Source organism: Phlebotomus argentipes, unplaced genomic scaffold, assembly GCF_947086385.1.
Source record: "Phlebotomus argentipes unplaced genomic scaffold, Phlebotomus argentipes genome assembly contig_40, whole genome shotgun sequence".
NCBI classification, from domain to species: Eukaryota; Metazoa; Arthropoda; class Insecta; order Diptera; family Psychodidae; genus Phlebotomus; species Phlebotomus argentipes.
The window spans coordinates 189,140-208,991 of record NW_026776183.1 but is presented as its reverse complement, the minus strand read 5'-3'; the positions used below and the strand labels follow the sequence as shown (position 1 = coordinate 208,991).

General features: G+C 40.5%; 2 protein-coding genes across 2 annotated transcripts; both read right to left on the bottom strand.

Moving 5' to 3' along the window:
* Window positions 1–2,757: 2,757 nt before the first annotated feature.
* On the bottom strand, window positions 2,758–4,656 carry LOC132263953 (glucose dehydrogenase [FAD, quinone]-like). Its single transcript, XM_059763975.1, has one exon. The coding sequence runs from the start codon at window positions 4,654–4,656 to the stop codon at window positions 2,758–2,760; it is 1,899 nt and encodes a 632-aa protein (XP_059619958.1).
* Window positions 4,657–14,808: 10,152 nt separating this feature from the next.
* On the bottom strand, window positions 14,809–16,823 carry LOC132263952 (glucose dehydrogenase [FAD, quinone]-like). Its single transcript, XM_059763974.1, has 2 exons — window positions 16,677–16,823; window positions 14,809–16,590 (listed from the first exon to the last, which is right to left on the bottom strand). The coding sequence occupies exons 1-2, from the start codon at window positions 16,821–16,823 to the stop codon at window positions 14,872–14,874; spliced, it is 1,866 nt and encodes a 621-aa protein (XP_059619957.1). The 3' UTR covers window positions 14,809–14,871.
* Window positions 16,824–19,852: the final 3,029 nt, after the last annotated feature.

The following is a 19,852-nucleotide window of genomic DNA, read 5'->3' as shown; positions in this document are numbered from 1 at the left end:
TCTGTGAGTCGATGTAGATCTGAGAATGAGGCAGAGTTTCCCCCGTCTATATTTATAAGATTCTCACGGGCACATGGTGTTGAGAATATGGTGTAAAAAAAAGGTGATGCATATTAAATTCGCCACATAAAGCCCACCATAAGCTTCAACTCTTGTACGGTGCTTTTCGGTGTGACACTGACCAACGCACACCAGTTTATCTCTCGCTTCAAGTCCTTGGAGGTCAACAAAATGTGCAGGAAACGAGTTTTTCGAATTTTTTAATATTTTTTATGTCCTCCCCCCAAAAGCTGATCCGAATTTTTTACGTGTATTTTTCTATTTCACAACCGTGGACGGTTGTTTTTCTTTCGGCATGACTGCGATGTATCATAATGGACACATTTTCTCACCTCGAGCAGCAACTTTATCTTCTGTAATATATTGCATTTTGGTGGCTATACGCATTTTGTCGATGTTGGGGACTTTCTTCCGGTGTTTTTGGCGGAAAGAGCGAATGCTACAGTGCAATGCATATGTATCTGTGCTGAGGTTGAGCACACTTGGCGGGGAGAGAGATTGATTGTGGCTGAGATTGGGAATGAGAGGAAGAAAAAATGCACACTGGATAAATGGTTTTTTTTCTCTCATTTATTTATGTATTCATTGAAAAACACAACAATATTTTGTTTACAGCAAATTTGAACAATATATGTGTATTGCATAAAAACCCATAAAACGGTTTATGTGGTGTGTTATCTTGAGAATTTATCACGTTATACACTGAGATACTGCATTATAATGCATCATCTTTAAGGGCTTTACATTTTCCCCGCAGTTTATATTGGAAATATTAATGCATTGTAAATTCGATTTACATTTTGAAATTGCAAAGTGCTTTAGAAATTGATACATTGCCCTATATTTGCATCTTCTATCACTGTCATAAATTAGCTTACAAATTATTTGGTGCAAGATTATTAAGTGAATTTTAATTGGTTATAGGTTTAACAGCTTGCCTTAACGGCTGATATAATTCATTTCGCATTCTGCCATTACGGTTAATAATGCGTGTTTTCAATTGTTGAGTCTCAGGGACAATGGACCTTTCTAAACCTCCGACGAAGATAGTAATCGATGTAAAATAATTTAATTATGCATGTATATTCTCTAAGTGGCTATGCATTAAAAAAAAACAAACAAAAAGATATTTAAATGAATGCAATGAACTCGAGCATTTGGCCTTTAGGCTCACACATTGCGGTTGTTCTTCACTGTCTTTTATCATTAAGTTTATCACTGGTTTATATGCCAAATTCCACCGCTAATGATGGCGCTTTAGATTTTGGGTGAGGCAGCATAAAAATAGTCTTCTTCCTCAAGTTATCGCCTTAACTTTAAAGGACGATTCAATTTCGCAAGTGATTAAGCGTGGCATAAATCACTTAATTGACGCAATAACCGTGGAGTCTTGCGCTCTCAACATCTTCATGTCTGTTCGGTCAATTTCCGATGAATTATCGTGATATGAGGTTGAAGTGAGCAAAAAAGCATATGTACCGTATATGCATATGGTTTTATTGGGGGGATTCTTTTTGAGGAAGTAATCTTGCGGATGGAGATTCTTTGGACAAGTTATGCGTCCATCGACCAAAATATTGAAGGTTGCACCTCATAGTAATTGAGGTGTTTGCTCGTTTAAGGGTCATCGAGGTACATATGTATACAAAACCAATCAGCGGCAGTGAGAAAAATGCGAGAGAGATGAAAAAATTCCGGCCAATTATAGTTCTTGCATTACGCAAGATAGCAAAGTGTTCTTTGAGATTTATGCACTGCTGTTAGAGCTTTACGAGCAGGATTTACATGTTTGTGGTTCATATGAGACACTGAATGAATTATCATGTGACTGAGTGACGTTTCTGGTGAAAATTATAACTGCAATTCATCAGGGAATTTCCCAGAACGATGTGATGCAATGCATTGACGTTTACAATAAAATGAGTGATATCGAAGGGAATCATTGTGAATCTAGCATTTTATTGAATTCACCTTTCCAATGATCTTCAGACGGTCAGTCTTGTTGAGTTGGTAACATATGTTATGTATACATTTCCTCTTTATTATTGATCTTCACCACGTTGACTGTTATTAATTTTCTCAGCCAGGAATAGATTTTTCCTTTAAAGTCATGCTAGTTAGCCTAATGTCTCATTATCTGTCTACGAATGAGATAATAATTGAGGATGTTCTAATAGCGCTGATTAGCTGCAATCAGAATCTCCAGTGCTTTCAATAATTACATTGTTCTACAGTCGATATACACCATAAAGACAAAAAATTTACATAAGAAATTGTAACGTAATAATAACGCTCTACACAATATTTACAGAATTATGTACAATCTTCTTCTCTATAGAATAATAAAGCACTAAATTTTGCATATCATTGTTTAGCACTTCTCATCTCTTGTGTCAATCTCTGCAATTTAATTGTATATAAATTTCTTTGATTCGAGAAATGGCACACACGCTTGAGTTTTTCACCATGCAAAGCACTTGAATTCAGTTACTTGTTTAATTCCTAAAAAAAAAGCATATAGAATTTTTAACGGTGATCTTTTATCACTCACAAATTCTTCATTAATTTTCGCCTGAGCACGTGTGAAAATCTTAAACGGGGAGAACTCACATTACGCGTAAATTATTTACAGTTTTGTGCCAAAAGGTGTGAACTTATTGACAAAATTTTGCTTTTTTGTCTTGCTTACAAAACCACTCAATAATGATCTGTGAGTGGATTTAACACAAACTCATCGCCCAACCAATCTTCCTTCACCAGATCGGCTCCCTTCTCGCCAATCATAATTACTGGGGCGTTTGTGTTGCCACTTGAGATTGTTGGCATAATACTGGCATCGATGACCCTCAGACCAGAGACACCGTAGACACGCAAGCGTGGATCCACGACAGCTTCTTTGTCCCATGCGGGACCCATTTTCGCTGTTCCCACAGGATGATAAATCGTCATTGAGATTGTTCTTATGTGACACTCAATGTATTCGTCTGACCAGAATTTCAAGTGTTTGCAATTGGGAAGTGGCTTTCGGTAGATTCTCGACCCGAATTGCTTGAAGACTTTGGCATCGGCGACTCTCTTTGCAATTTTAGCACCTTCCACCAGTGTCTTGATGTCGTGCGGATCCTTAAAGTAGTTGGGCTCCATGATGGGCGCCTGGAAGGGATTTCGCGAGTACAGACGCACCCATCCTCTCGATCTGGGTCGCAGCAGGAGAGGAATTATCGTCCAAGCGTCCTCCTTGGCAATGGGATGATACACTTCGCGGTAGAGACTCTCCTTGAGGCCCAGGATCTTCTTCACCTGATCGCCGCCGTCGGAGTTGATAGAGGCCGGCGCCATGTGAAACTGAATGTCGGGCCAGTTGGCGGACTTGTTGGCCAGTGGTGTGTTTACAAATGCCAGGCCTTCAACCCCTCCTAAGCTCGTCATTGGGCCTCTTTCATTCACCACATAATGCATCACCAAAGCGCCGGCATTCATGCGTGTCGGAATGAGTGTCACGGGTTTATCCACCAAAAATGTTAATCCCGCCATTCCCACGTGATCCTGAAGGTTGTCACCCACGGGAAGGTCGTGCAGGAGATCAATTCCCTTCTCTTCCAAGTGTTCTGCCGGTCCAATGCCCGAGAGCATGAGAATTTGTGGCGTGTTTATGGCTCCGGCTGACAGAATGACTTCTTTCTTGGCATTGATTTGATAGCGTTTGCCATTCTTCACAAACTCCACGCCATAAGTTCTCTTTGTGTTGGGATCAATTAGGATTTTTGTCACGTGAGAGTTCATGCTGAGATGAAAGTTCTTTCGCAATCTGATGGGTCTGAGGAAGGCTTTGGCTGTGCTGCATCTGCTGCCGCGTCTTATTGTTCCCTGTGCGATCATGAAACCCTTCTGATCTGCTCCATTGATGTCTCTGTTTGGGTAGCCAATTTCCGTTCCCGCCTCCACAAAGGCCGCCACCAGGGGTGAATGCCACGGTGATTCTTGCACTGTGAGATATCCGCCAGTGCGATGATAGCGACTGGTTTGGGCCAAATAGGGATTTCTGTTGTCTTCGGACTTCTTGAAGTAATGCAGCACATTTTCGTAATTCCACCCGGGATTTCCCAGTGATTCCCAGTAGTTGTAGTCATTCTTATTGCCTCGCACGTAGAGCATGTAGTTGAGGACGCTGGAGCCGCCGAGGACTTTCCCGCGTGGCCAATTGCAGCGGTTGTTCACCATGCCGAGGCATGATGTGTTGGAGGAGCGCGTTTTGTAGCGCCAATCGAGTTTGCTGAGCTGCAGATAGGCGGCAAGTGATGGTGTGTCTGAGATCTCATTCTCATCGGGACCCGCTTCCAAGAGGAGCACCTTCCAGTCTGGCACCTCGGTCAGTCTGTTGGCCACCACGGCGCCCGCCGACCCAGCGCCGATCACGATGAAGTCGTACTCGGGCAGGATGACGCGTCGATCGAAGGGTCGGGACTCGGGATCGACGCGATCGTAGCGATAGAAGGAGATTGCAGCCAGGAGGAAGGGAATCACCCAGAGACTAGTTGTTATCACACCGAATGTCGTATTGATCACAGATGAGGCTATCAAGATGTTGAGCACCATTTTTTCGTCTTCTTCTTCTTCTTCGGTCTGCGGCGATGTGCAATGCGCGTCTCTCAAGTGGGGAATTTCAACCTCAATGGCTTGGCGGCGAAGGAGGATGCTTGCTTTTGTCTGCCTCAGTCACTCCTTGACTGGACATTGTCGATTTGGGGGATGAGATGATCACTCCGCCATAAGAGTTTCTGCGGAAGAGTGAAGAAAAAGAGGTGTTGTGAGGAATTTCATTGAAATGAATATTTGCATTGTGTGTTTGGGCATGAGTTGAAATTGTGGGAAATCACTCTCAGACGCATCTTCTGCGTGGTGAAAACAATGAAGGAATTCCCTCTCTTGGCTGATAATTGGTGATTCCCTATGAGGTGTGAAAGATCATCAGTTGTTATTGCTATTGACTGCCAAGTCTGGTCGAGAATGGGTGTGAAAAATTGATGTTCATCAGACCTTGCTACTTTTCCTTTCTTCTCTGCATAATAATTTCTGCTATTTTTGACATTTTAATTGTCGTGCAAAATCAACTTCCCCCTTTGTGGTCATATGAGGAAGCGTCTGCCAATTGGATATTTTCCATATCAAAGTGATTATCATTTAATGCTATTCAGTGTTTTTTTTTACTTCTCAAATTTATATCAATAAACATATTGGATTTATAGTGTCTGTTCTTCCTTATAAAATTCACAAGAATTTGTCATTTAAAGTGGAAAGCAATAAAGGGTGAATCAGAGAAGAAGATAAATTGGTGTTTCCTGTATGAGATTAAAGTCAAATATCCTCTAAAATAATGATTCTCTGTTTTGGTTAACCAGAAAATCACAGACATTTGCATAAATCTCCAAAATGTTCAGCAACTTTGGCAATCGTGAGGTCAAACTTTATATAAATTGTAAACCGTAGAATTAATTTTATAGTTAGATATAATAAATTTCCGGCTGTCTGTTTTGTTAACTGCTTTTTGTTATGATTTACAACCATGATTTGTGCAGTGGAAGTTAGAATTATTTGGCAATAACTTAATGCCACGTTGAAATGTGACAATGCACATTGACCGAGAGGAAGGTTTCTTCATTTATTTTGCTATAGACAGAATTGTTGTTTATTTTCTCGTGACTCGTGTCTTCATTTGGCAGTCAATTGGCAATTTGCGAGGAGTGTTGTTGCCCTCAAGTTCAAGATCCCTGAATGAGATGCAAAATATTACTTAGCGATTGAACAAATCCATATTATCATGCATATATCATTTCACTCTGAACTCACAGCATTTCAAATTGAAGAAATTAAATGATTAATTGGGAAATTTTGCACGCCAAGACCAGAGAATTATGATTTTTGACCAAATTGAGGCATTTAATGTTTCTTTGGTCTCTTGTCATGTCCATTATCAAGGTAATTGTTACACAAGACTCTCTTGACTTTATTTCTTTCTGCGCGCCTCGACTTGGAAAAGACTAAAACGCAACATTTTCTTGCACAACACAGACACTCTGACGAGATACACTGCGATCAATATAGTGTTTGAGCTTCTTACAACCTACAACACGTGTTTGGTGAATAGTTTATCGATTGAAGGCGGTGGTTTTGTGGCGCGAGGGAAAATGTAATTTCACTTTTTTCCTCTTCAACATGCGGAGAGGAAAACATTCAATTTGGCTCTGCATGATGGTTGATGATGATACTTGAGTGTGGAAGGAAATGCTTCATTGCATATTTGGTTTTTCTTTTCACTCCATTGCCAAGCATTTGCATCTTGTGCTGTGTGAGGAAAACAGTGAACACGCGGAGAGTGATTTTGAAGAGTTTAGTGGGAGGCACGAGGCACGTTAATTTATTCAATTAATGGACCAATGCGATTGTATAGGGAAATAATTGCATTACTTGCAACTTTTACGCTGAGCTTCTTGTCTGATTTTCCGATTTTTTTCAAGAGTTCTGATGAACAGTAAAGATAGAGTAAAAAATACCGCATAAAACATGAAATTGTCTCTTCATGGCTTAAGATTTTGTTTCGATCGTTTGGACAGAAATTGAACTTTAAACATCAAAATGTGTAATGTGCAAATTTTCTACGCTTCTTGCTTTTCCCGTGCTAGTTTCGCTCTTTTCCAAAGAATTGCTGCACTTTCCTCTATAGAGCGGCGAGCGACTCTCTTGCAAAATCATCATCAAACTCTACAACACCCATAAAAGTTTGTGCACACATGACGATATATATTGAGCAGTTGTGACATTATCAGTTCCGCCTGTTTAACTTGGACTTCCTCTCTCTTTTCACTCTCAAAGTTTTGTCGGGAAGCGTCCGCTGTTCAGCGAAATATTGCGCTGAAGGAGTTGCAATAACTGACATTTTGAGATGAAAATGCAATCATTTTGTTCATTGTGCAGAAATTGAAAACCATGTAATTACATTTTCACGGTTTCTTCTGCACCATATCGATCCGAGACGATCTCCTTCTTTCTGTCCATGGCGGAAGAGTTTCTCATCGGGAAAGGAGGTGTCAAAGACTTGTTGCTGCTGAAGCACAATTCTCGCGAAGAGAGAGAGAGAGAGTATAAATTTTTTGGATTTAATGAGAAAATAATAAATGCTTTTTTCGGGCTGAGATAGACACAAATGAGAATCATGTGTGTTGATCTGTCATTGTTTCGTACTAACTCACGATGCGGAAGAGAAGTGACGTAGAAAATTACACGTATAAATCGGTGAAATGTGGTTGTGGGCTTTGGGAAAAATTATTAGAGGAGATTTCCAACTATGATTGCTAATAGATTGATAATAATTTTCGATACGATCTTTCGCTTATGAAGCAATTCTGCGATTTTATTTGCCATTCCACGCAGAAAATTGCACCTAAAGTATATATTTCTTGCAGATCTGGAGGTTATAGTTTTGGAATATTGCTATGCAATCAGGCGTAACTAATGGATATTTTTGCCCATTTTCGTGGATTGTGATCCCACGCAAAAGTATATATTATTTTCTTATCCGTGAGATCAAATGATCAGGGAATATCGTGATCTTTATTCCTTCAAAAAAAAAACTTCCACGAGAGTTTTTATTTTATCATTCAAAAGCCACCTGAACTTAATTAAGAATTCACAATTGTTGAGCTTCACTTTAATCGTGATCATTTATCGTGCATCACAAAAGAACTTTTACTTTTTTTGTGGTCGCATGAGATCATGAACAAAAAAAATCATTAACATGAGATGATTCCCTAATATTTGTGATGATCTTGAAGTTTAAGCAAAAGGCCTTTTGAAGACTTCTAAATATTTCATTGAAAATGCCAATCAATGATTTTACATTGAAATTTGCTATGAATTTATGCGAGGCATTCTTGTTAAAATTAGATGTGATGTTTTGAGGTTTTCCCTTCGTTGGTCTGTTATCTATATAAGTATGTATATTCTCTAAAATGGAAAGTGGAATTTTAGCAATGCTCTGTATCAGCGCAAAGAGATCGTGGTCTTATTGTATTTTGAGGTCTCTTTTCACAAACTTCCCGGTGGGAGTTTCTCTCTTGGAGTCACACAATTTTGAATGATTAATTGCTTGTAAAAATATATCACTGTAGCAAATTGTGAAAAGAGCAGTAGCTCTATTATGGTCCACATAGATCAACATGTTGTAGACTTTCTCGCTCTGTGACAGGGATAATTTGAATATGTGTTTTGGCATTTTTCGGAGTAGATATTCGAGGACTTCCGAACATAATTCGAACAGCAAAACTGCGGTAATAAATTCCGGTTTTTATGTGTTATTACGTAAACAGTTAAACTCCATAAAGATATGAAACACACTGGGCGATTAGGAGAAATGTGTTTAAACGCATGAAATGCGCGGGTAAAGGTGCAATACAATATGGTGCGGCGGACGCACTCGACATCTTCAGCAAAACGTCTTCGGCCATAAATTGTGTGTTGCGGAATGTAGACATAAAACCGGAAAAATCCTCTTATTTATCATCCATGATCTCATTGCACACTCTCATTTGGGGGGAAGAGAGATGATGTTGCATGATGGTCTCGTGGCACTGTTGCGGATGGAGCAACGCATCGAGCGCGAGGGCAAAAATATTCAGCAATTGAGAGACACTGAAAGTGGATCGAAAGAGATTCAGCATGAAGTTGATTCACGACTTGTACTACTTCCATTCTTGCCAACTCTATTCCGAGAGCGCATAATTTCCATTTCATCATCACCATCTTTCTCTCTCTCTGCATCATAATGCTCTCTGGCCACAGACATATTGGAGGCCTTCGTCACAGACGGCGATTGCGTCGGGTGGAGTTGATTTATGATAAGAGAATTTCCTCTATGCAAATGCATTTCTTTTCTTCTCTCTCCTTCGACTTTTCTTCCTTCTATTGCACCAAGTTGCGCGTCTCTTTTCATATGGATATATTAGATCTTGCGCGACTTGGGCAACAGAAAATCACTTTCCGCATAGTTTCAACTCTCTTCTCTAATTAGCACGCCTCTTATGTCTTAATTCAACAACAACAACAACAACAAAGAATTGATTGAGGAATAATGGTTCCATATTGTTTGAGATGTGAAGTGAAATCGTGTTCTCGCTGCATTGAAATTTTGTATAAAAATCTCTTACACAAGTATCAGACATCAATTAATATCTGACTATGTACTCTATACTCAGTGCTCACTTCAGCATAATTTTGCACTGTAGTTTTGATTTATTCATAACTCTTCAATGAATAATTAATCACTCGACTTCATTTCATTACTTATTCACTCTATCAACGTTTGGTTGATTTGGCGAATGGCAATTAAATGATTAGCTTAATTTATTTAAATCCAGAGGGATTATAGGTTGAAGGATGTGCAATTGAGAAGTGATATTTAGAGCCACTGCAATGTAGCAAAGTGTATATTTGAAAGTAATAGTCGCTTAGCGTGATTTCACTTGCATTTTCATGCTCATAATTGGATTATACAGAGTGTGATCAAATACACCTATTTTTTACGCATCTCTTCTCATCCACGGAAAATATCTTCAACGATTATTCAATTCGCCATGAAGTATCACTCGACCTCTTAGGTAATAATATGCGGCTTTTACATCGACATGCTGAAGAGGAAGAAATGAAATTTTGCAGACACTGTTTTTATTGCTCTCTTCCAGTCCGCCAGATAAAGAGACACATCTCGCGCGGCTCTGTCTTGATCAATAGTTGTATATTTATGGTAAAATATCGAAAGTGCTTTACTGCGGTTGTGCATATGAAAAAAATTTAACTCTTGACACAAATAATAATGTATTCTCACAGTGAAACACATTGGCTGTAAAGCAAGAGTGTCTTGCAAATTCTCTTTTTTCTGCTTCAACATTTCACAACACTTTTTTTTTGCCTCTGCATGGAGGTGTTAAAGAAAAGGAACAACATTGACTTATGAGAGAGAGATAGCTCACTTAATTTCGAGAATAATCCATTTTTCATGCAGTTGGTAGAGATCCTTGTAATTGTGATATCCAATTGTGTGATCTGCTGAGGAGAAGTTCGTTTTTCTGGTTCTTTGATTTCACTCACGGAAAAAGTGTGTTTCACTCTGTGCGACTCACGTGAAAATCTTTGCTCAATCTGCTAAAAACTGAGAGCGACTGTGGATGTCTTTTACCACAACTGAGCAGCCACCGCGCGATGTTCAGCGCAAATGTTTACGCAATGAGCCAATTGTTGAGTAAGCGCAAGACACTTGCGCGCCCGAAAAACCGTTGCGTTTTGTACTTTTGTATTTGAACTAGAGTTTTAACAAGAGAGTGCAAGTGAGTGAAAAAGCACCACCAAATAGTTCGATATCCGTGAATAAACTAAAACAGCTCCGTCGACAATTCGGAAATGGGGTTTTGCACGGTGGAATTTGCTGTCGAATGGGATGGATGAATTGGGAGTGAGTGCAAGAAAAGGCACTCTTGCATCGGCGGTGGGGGCGCATACCATTTCTCTGGCGCCGCGTGATATCTCGCTACACCTTTCCCCTCATTTCCACACACAGACAAACACACACATAACAAGCACACTTACCCAGTGAGAGATCCACTGCGGAATGTTGCTGGAAAATTGATGGTGAGATTCTTGTTTGCCGCGCAATCTTGCTGGCATGGAGGAGAAGAGATGATAAGAACCAAATGATGACGTCTTCGTGGCTGCTGAAATGTGTTTGACCTTTCGATTCAGCAATTGATCGCGATCACAGTGATTATGTGTATATTATAGGCTATATCAGATTTACAAATGTGCTTTCCGGATTAAACAATTTAATAATAATAATGCAATTTGATCTCCATGTCGGCAAACAATGCCCTGGAGATTATTTCCAAAGCTGATACACGATCAGTGGCGATCTTGAGCGATTGCTGGTGAACTGGAGAAATTTCCATATCCCTTCTTTAGAGTCTCTCGGTCTCTCAAGACGCCCCTCTTTTTCTCCCCGCTGAACCACTTAATAAACAAGACAATATCCATGCAAAGTGCGTGGCTTCTACTGGTTTTTGATGACAACGAAATATACTTTAGCGAAGACGAAAAGTCTTGCATCACTCACACACAGTGTTGTTTTTTTTTATGAGAGCCGCTAATAAACTTACAAATTTGTACTTTCTTTTATCGACAAAATCCCTACGTTAATGTCTTGGAATGTTTTTCTTTCGGTTATAATACATCATACTCGTTAAATCTCTCTTAATTGCTGAAATAAAATGCTTCATGAGTTAATGCGATCGCTCTGAGAATGCATTCTATCGTGCCAGATCACTTCAGAATTCAATTGATTTCTTAAGGTAAAAAAAAGTGTAGTGAGTAAAAGCAGATAATATATGTTGCTTCCCCAGAATAAAAGAAAAAAATTTGTGCCATAAATTTCCATTATTCAACGGTCAAATTGATTACAAAATCGAAGAAAGTTGTTGTTGAATTTCTTTTACTTGCACCTCCGCGTCAAGTCTGGGGGGAAGAAATGTGGCTGTCTTTTCCACTTCTGGCCACCTTGATGGCGTTGGCTTGGAAAAACATTGCAATGATGATGATGGATTTGTATTTGAACGGGGTCTCTTCCATATCAACACACAATCAGTGACCAGACGGAGATGAAATCGTGAGGTTTACGTCTTGATTTTCACATTATTACGCTAGATTGTAAAATAGTTGCGCAACAATTTGATATTATAGGCGTTGTGTATGTGTGCACAGGCGATGGCGGTAATTTTCTCCTTTTAGCTGGTGGATGCAAAAATTATTATAAAATTTATTTAACACCAAATAAACAGTGTGACGGTGAAAGAGACGCGGTGATCGTGTCACAATTTCACCCGGTCTACCAAGTTTTTTTTTCTCTCAGTTTCACTCACTCTTTCACTCGGAAATGGTGGCAGACGTGACTCTCGGCACACTTTTGTCGCCACTTCCGATGTAAATTTCTTTTTTTGGGTACAAATTGGAGGCTTTTTTTTTGGGTGGCACGGAAAGACTATTGAGATTGCGCAAGATCGCTTCGATCACTGATTTTTTTTTAGTGTGTTGTGATCATAAATGCGCGAATATTGCGCAATGTCAGCTCAACTGATGGATGATTTTGCTACAGATTGAGTTGTGGGTGATCCATTGACCAAAATACCATAATTTCTCCCATGACATGACATGCAACTCTCTGTCCATTGTTAATTCTCTGATCCAATTTGCTTTCTTTGACATATATTCCATTGTTGTGACCACTCTGAGAGTGTGTTATCTAAGATTATGCACACAATAGCGCGACTTGATGCAAAATGAAAATGAAATTCTTGCCATTTTTCATGTCAATGCAACTGTTGATGTTTTTGTCTATTGTCTCAACGTGTCACAGTTCTTCGTTGATCACCTTATAATAATATGGTCTTACTTTGTACATAATAGTTTAATGAGTTTTGACTCTAGCACGTATTTACGTGCAAAGTGTTGCTGGAAAAGAAGAAAAAAAATCATCCTCGCACTTCCCGTTCAAATGCGATCTCACGAGATCTTGTCAATGCGATCACGTAAGATCACGCGGAATGTGAGAGTTTGCATCAATCTTAAAACCTCCAACAAGTAGAGATCACGTTCACTATCATTTTTTCTCACTCTCAATTTGATTCGATAATCCAATATACTTATACAGGTATGAGGAATTCATTACCATGTTGCGTATAGAAAAGATCTCTTTTTCGAGTTCAAGATTGTTTGGTATGTTTCAGACCTCCCGCAATAAGGATTTTGCTGTGTTTCGTGCGCTCATGATCACGCCAAACCCGCAATGTACGCAGAGATTCAATTTAGCCAACTTGGAAATCCCGACCACGCGCCATTGAACAATATACTTATTTGGACAATTTGTAACGGAATTCCTCTGTGAATATACGCGAAGAATTCATTATTATGCTTTCAATGAGATGCAGCACTTTTTCTCTAATTTCTCTCCCTTTTTTTCTTTGCATTTTCCTAATGGAATTCCTTGCGAGTGGCGCTGAGTGACAGGAGAAAGAGTTTAGCGGGCTGTAAAAGTGATCGCGATCTTCTGTATAATTATTACCAACAGCCACAACAATGTTTGGGTAGAATTTTTTAAAGGCCACTGTTTGCGGCAAGTGAAAGTGTTAGGTAACACTGTGCGGTGCTCCGACGTGTGTACATTAAATACACGAGCATTTTCCTACACGATCGACGGTATTTGGTTTCTCTCCCACTTGCACTTTCGTTCGTATTTACTCTGTCATGCCGACGAGAGTGAGAATGAGAGTATGTGTTGTGTGTGTGTGTGTGTGTGTTTATGGTGAGAAAGAGCGCGAATTGCGGACAAAAGCATGCGAAGGAAATTCTAGGTCAATCGGTTTTCCGATGCAACAGTGCGCGAGTGGGTTTGCGTCTCGAATGGGGCTCTCGTGATGTAGATCGCGTGTTGGTGTCGGTTTATTAATTTTCAAAATGCTTCAATTGTTCCGATTTAGTGATGAGATTTTTCTCATTCACATTTGAGATAGATGAGAAGAGTGGCGAGAAAAATAGGTGGAATCTATAGACAGGAAAGATTAATTAATAAAAATACGGCATTATTGAGTTGCACGAATAACAGATTAATTGTTTTCGACTCAAATATCGCAGCATTTTCGTCTTTGTTGATGATGAATAGATGCAGAAGAAAGATCATTTATTAACTCACCTCTTTTCATTCATCAATTGTATCCGAAATATCACTTGAGAGTGGCTGTGTTTTCTTCGACGGTTTATTGATTTATTTTCCTCTCTCTTCATCTCTTTTGTGATGATTTTTCCTACGTGATCAGATACACGTATATTCAACATCGCAGTTGTTGAGACAACTTTCTTGCGTTACACGAATCGAGAGTGGAAAGCTTTCTTCTGCCTGGAAAATTCTTTCATTTCTGTAGAAAGTTTCGTCCATATTTCGTAACAGAACATTTCTAAGTGAAATGTAGGACAAAATGCGTCTATTACGGGCATTTCACGTTCATTTACTCACGCCTATAACTTTTAACCATTTTAACCCCATTTATGGCGTTTCATCATCAAGCTGGGACGTTTATCACCTCTTTCGCAATCGATGTTGAGTAAAATAATCCTATCATGGCTTTTTTCTCTGTCTTTTTCAGGTATGTTCTACTTTCATTGCCAATATTATGCACACAGACGAGAGATTATGCGTCTCAAGGTGGGCTGTCAATTGATGTTGGGCGAGAGCAGTGAAAAGACTGGGTTTTCAACTAGTAAGAATTCTTTTTTATTTCTTTTTTCATGTCTTAACAAATTTAGCAATACTCTCTAAAAACTTACAAAAAAACATTTAATTTCTGCATTCGTGTCTAACGTGATCTTACGCTTCTTTTTGTTCCATTTTCTTTTTGACTAGCTAACATTATTAAATTACGAAAGAATATCGTGTCACATTTTCCATGAATTGCGCGCGATATTTGTTGTGGATCTTCAACAGTTTTGATGTCTCTATAATCACCAATCAAGATCTCAAAAACATAATTTTTTTTCTTCTGCACACGTAACATTATTATTGCATTCTCTGCCACGAAGATCATTCTAACTTCTTTTGCAATCACTTTCGAAAAGAAGGGAAATTTCTACGCTGTGTAACTTTTCTCTCTTTCTCTTTTTTCTTCTTCTTCATTAAACGAGATATCACAAAATTGATATGGTTCATGACAGGGGAATGTTTTCTTAGGCGTCTCCCCGAAGTCTTCCCCAATCCTCCTTGACCATGTCGGCCGCCTTCTCGGCGATCATGATGGTGGGCGCGTTGGGATTCCCACTGATGATCGTCGGCATGATGCTGGCATCGACGACGCGCAATCCTTGGATGCCGTACACGCGCAAGCGGGCGTCCACGACGGCCTGTGGATCCCAGCTGGGGCCCATTTTGCACGTGGAGGTCGGATGGTAGATAGTGAAGGTGAATTGGCGCACACAACACTCCCAATAGGCGTCAGACTGGAACTCCAGGTGGCGACAGGCTGGCATTGGGATGTTGTGGAGGCGCGAGCCGAAGCGCTGGAAGGCTGGTGTGTCGGAGATGTTGACGGCAATCTTGATGCCTTCAATGAGGACATCCACGTCCTCGCGATGGGCGAAGTAGTTGGGAATAAGGACGGGTGGATCGAAGGGATCGGCACTGCGAAGTTTGACCCATCCTGTGCTTCTGGGGCGCAAAAGTAGGGGCAGAAGAGACCACGTTTCTGCATGAATTAATGGCTTGTAGACAGTGTTGAAGACGCCATCTCTCAGATTGAGAATCTTCCGGATGTTCTCACCGCGATCGGAGGCAACTGAGCTGGGACTGAAGTGATACTGAATGTCTGGCCAGAGGCCCGACGGATCGGCGTATTTGGTGTTGACGAAGGCCACAGCCTCGACGCCTGGGAAGGACATTGGGCCGCGTTCGTTGAGGATGTACTCGAGCAAGACTGGGGCAGTTTGGAAGCGATTGACAGTGACGGAAACAGGTTCGTTGATGACAAAAGTCAGTCCACCGAGTCCCACGTGATCCTGCAGATTGTGTCCCACTGGGAGATCCTGAACCACGGGAATATCGTGCTCGGCCAAGTGTTCAGCAGGACCTATTCCGCTGAGCATCAGCAATTGGGGTGTGTTGAGAGCTCCGGCGGAGAGGATGACTTCTCTCCTGGCCAGAACTTGATACATTTTGCCAGCACGGCGAAATTCCACGCCGAAAGCGCGTTTCTTGTCGTCCAATAGAACTCTTGTGGCTTGAGAGTGAAGAACCACGTGAAGATTGCGCCTCAGGCGAACGGGGCGGATGAAGGCTTTGGAAGTACTACATCTACTGGCACGTCTCATGGTGGCTTGGAGGAGCATGAATCCCGTTTGCTCCTCGCCATTGCAGTCTCGATAGTCATATCCCATCTCCATGCCGGCCTTGATGAATGCTACGGACAAGGGAGTTCGCCAGGGAGCCTCTTGGACTGTTAAGTAGCCGCCTTGCTTGTGATAAGGCGTTTTTGTGAGATAGGGATTGCGATTGTCCTCGGATTTGGTGAAATAGGGCAGGACATCGTCGAAACTCCAGCCAGGATTCCCCTGAGCCTGCCAATAGTCGTAGTCGCGACGATTTCCGCGCACGTAAACCATCGCATTGAGGACACTGGAGCCGCCCATGACTTTTCCACGAGGCCAATTGCAGCGATTGCCTATCATGGCTTGGCAATAGGCGCCATCGGGCGGTGGTTGAGTCTGATATTGCCAGTCAAACTCGGTTAATTGCAAATATCCCGCCATGGTGGGAGTGTCAGTGACTTCATTCTCATCTCCACCGGCCTCGATCAGGAGCACGGTCCAGTTGCTTATCTCAGAGAGTCGAGATGCCATCACGGCTCCGGCTGATCCTCCTCCAACCACAATAAAGTCATAGTGTCGACGAAGCTGCAAAGATAGAGAGGAAGAGAGAGAGAGAGAGAGAGTGAGATTAGGCAAATGTCTGCTTTTCGACTGGAAGAATTTCTTCTTACGTAGGAAGTATCAATGACTTTGGCTTCGGGATCATAGTTGTAGTAGCGATAGTAGTTCATGCCAACCATGAGGAGGGGGAGGAGACTGAGGAAAGCGACAGGAGCTGCTGTGATTCCTCCGAGAGTTGAGAAGACAGCAAAAGCCATTGCAGAAGAAGCGCGCAGCGGGTTTAGCCGTTTAAATCCATACGTCTACCGCCTGTTGAGCCGGTGTTGGTGGCTTCTCACCCAGTATCTTCGGTCGATAGTTCCTGATGCCGTTCGCCCGGGTCGGCGTGAAGTTCTTCTTGGCGTTGCGATCTTGCTCCTCAATGTCCAAGTAGGATTTAATATAGAGCTGCTCCTTGAGGTACTTTGTTTGGCGTTCGACACTTTTGCATGAGTATCGCGAGCTCGCCGTTGCCGTTGACGCGATGGAGCGCGTTGTTGTGGATCCACTGCTGCTGCTGGTCGACGAATGGTAGTCTTGTACGGAATTGCATCTACTTGGGAGTGACTTTTCTTGGCCCATCTTATGTATGAGCTTCAATCTGCAATTGGATTCCGAAGAGGAGAGAAAAAAGAGAGACAATTAGGGAAATGCTTGTGTAGATAATTAATTGTCAGGGAATTTCTTCTTCCTCTTTTTTGTATAGTATAAATGAGAAAGGAATTTGCCATTGACATTCACAATGATATGCTCTCAATTGCATTAAATTGCACACCTTCTGGAAGGCATGAGATTAGAGACAGGTTTGAATTTAAAGTGTGTGACAATCAATTCTTGTGATCTCACGCGTTTCATACCGACGATTTCATAATACACTCGCGACTCAGAGTGTTTACTTTCGAAAGTTTCGCCTCTTGTTTCTTTTTTTCTGCGCACTCCATCTCAATTTTTACCATTTATATGACACACAATCACCTTGAGAGGTGAATGAGGGGCAAAAAGAGGTGCTTTTGACACTAAATCTTTCACTCTCAACGTCTCAAGTGTACATGAAAATAGACTTTAATAATAGAATGGTCAATTGGTTTGATATTTGCAAGAAGTTTTGCGGTTTGTGACGAAAGTATGACAAGCAATATTGTCAAAGTTGATTAGTTTACCAGTGAGAAAATTTCAAGATAGTAATTTTCATATGAATTTCTCTCAAATCTTTCATCTGTGCTTTCTGCAAGTCGAGTTCAAAGCTTCACCGTCTGGTGATTTCGTTTGTGGGAAGGTCTTTAAGTGGCTTCAGCTTGACTGTTTTTTTTTGTGCCTCCAAGAAGCGTTTCCATGGTGTGTATTTCGAGAAATGAAGAGTTTATCTCAAATGAGAGTGAAATTGATTTGGTGAGGAAGATAAATTGAAAATTCTCATAACTGTGAAATTTCTAATGTCTCTGCGCTTTTTCTTAAACTTGATGATGATAAATGGTTGAACTTTCTGAGATTTTCATCTAATTCCGGGAGCTTTTTTTTCACCGGGATGAAGATGTTTCGATGTTGTGATGCAACGGATTTGTCTACACTTGAGTGCATTTGGTTTGAATTTGCTCTGATAAATTTTGCAAATTAATATCATGATAACACTCGTTTCTTTCTTACTTAATGTATGCAAATGAAGTTTTTCGCGATAGTGATTTATTTGGGTGATTATTAGTCAAGTATGAATTGTGAATATATTGCACAATGAGAGATAACAAAGTGCAATTGAAGTGATGATGATGATCTACGCTTTGTACATCTCTAATTGTTTACTTTCACGCCATCATCAACTGTCTTACATTTACGTGTGCCATTTGCAATTGTGGCCAATTGCAGGTTGCATAGCAGAATTGAAGAGTGCATTGCACACAATGCAGTCAAGAAGCGATAGAAAATTAACTCACAACTGATGTGGGTAAAAGGAGCGTTTTGGGTGATGACTGGATGTGTTGGATAGAGACGAAAGAGCGCGTGGTTGCATGAAAAGAAAATAATTCTAGAAAATAGTTTAATGTGCAGCTATTGTATAATTTATACACTTCTTCATCTGATTTATAACAAAACCACAACAGCGTTGGAAGCATTGCAATTAGGAATGACCATAAAAATGGTTATATTGCATTTTTGTGTTCACCTCTTCATGGAGACTCTTTGGAGTTTCACTTTTTATTCTGCGTACAGTTTTTACTCGCTAATTTTAGGTTTTTTTCCATTTTCTCAATGCGAAATGTTGCTGGCTTTTACGACAACGCGGCATTGTTTTGTAATGCCAATGAAAATCTATTCAAATTTACACACACACGATGGAATATATAAAATCACTTGCAATGACCTCTTGAAGAGAGGCAAAATAAGATTCACAGATTTGGTTTGATTTCCACAAAACCTCAAGTTGAAAGATCTCTTTGCTGTACGTGAAGAGTTGGCAGAGAGAGAAGAAGAAAAAAACAACAGTATTACGTGTTTTATTGGAGAAGAAATCTTTCGATCCGAGGAAACACAGTGTTGATCGCATGTTTTGAAATGCAATGATCGTTGGTGTATTTGGTGCTTTAGCGGAAGATAAAGTACTTGTATCTCATTTCACTTTCATCCCGTGTCTTTTATTTCTCTCAATAATCTCTTTTCACGCTGGGGTAATGAATAAAAGAAGACTGTTACATCAATTATTTGCAGTGGTTTTTTCGAACCCGCGCGCGCGCGGGTGTCCGTTGGAGGGAAAAAAGAGCGCACAGACCAGAAAATTGTTCAAATTCACCAAATTAAAATTCTGTGTTAATAGTGTTTGGCCGAAAAAACAGGAAGGAAATGCGATTACGCCATCGAGGCTGAGAGAGAATGGGTGTTTACTGAAATTGTGGGTCTTAAAGAGTGTCAGGCGAGGGAGAGACACACAATATCATTGTGTGTATGAATGATATGGTCTTAGAAATTGGGTGTATTTGTGCAAATTTCTCCAAATATTTTACCATGTAATTATCATTAGTTGTGAGTCTCGTGAAGACATTTTCGGACATGAAAACATCGCGCAGAGTCTCCACATTTTTCCATGGTGTTTCACACACAAATTGTGTGGTATTTGCGCGTGTGAAGTGTGATATGAATTCTAATGCTCTCTTTGAACATAATGTGGTGAAAATTTGATGGAAGTCACACTGTTTGTCTTCAGGCCTCTCACAATTCTACTTTGCCAGATTTAATATGGTCAAAAATGATATTATTG

What these genes read in the sequence shown, in the direction of transcription:
- LOC132263952 (XM_059763974.1), bottom strand. Translation starts at nt 16,823, where the DNA reads ATGGCTTTTGCTGTCTTCTCAACTCTCGGAGGAATCACAGCAGCTCCT. An exon ending in AAGTCATTGATACTTCCTAC is followed by an intron (nt 16,591 to 16,676) that starts GTAAGAAGAAAT and finishes CTATCTTTGCAG; the next exon opens with CTTCGTCGACACTATGACTT.
- LOC132263953 (XM_059763975.1), bottom strand. Translation starts at nt 4,656, where the DNA reads ATGGTGCTCAACATCTTGATAGCCTCATCTGTGATCAATACGACATTC.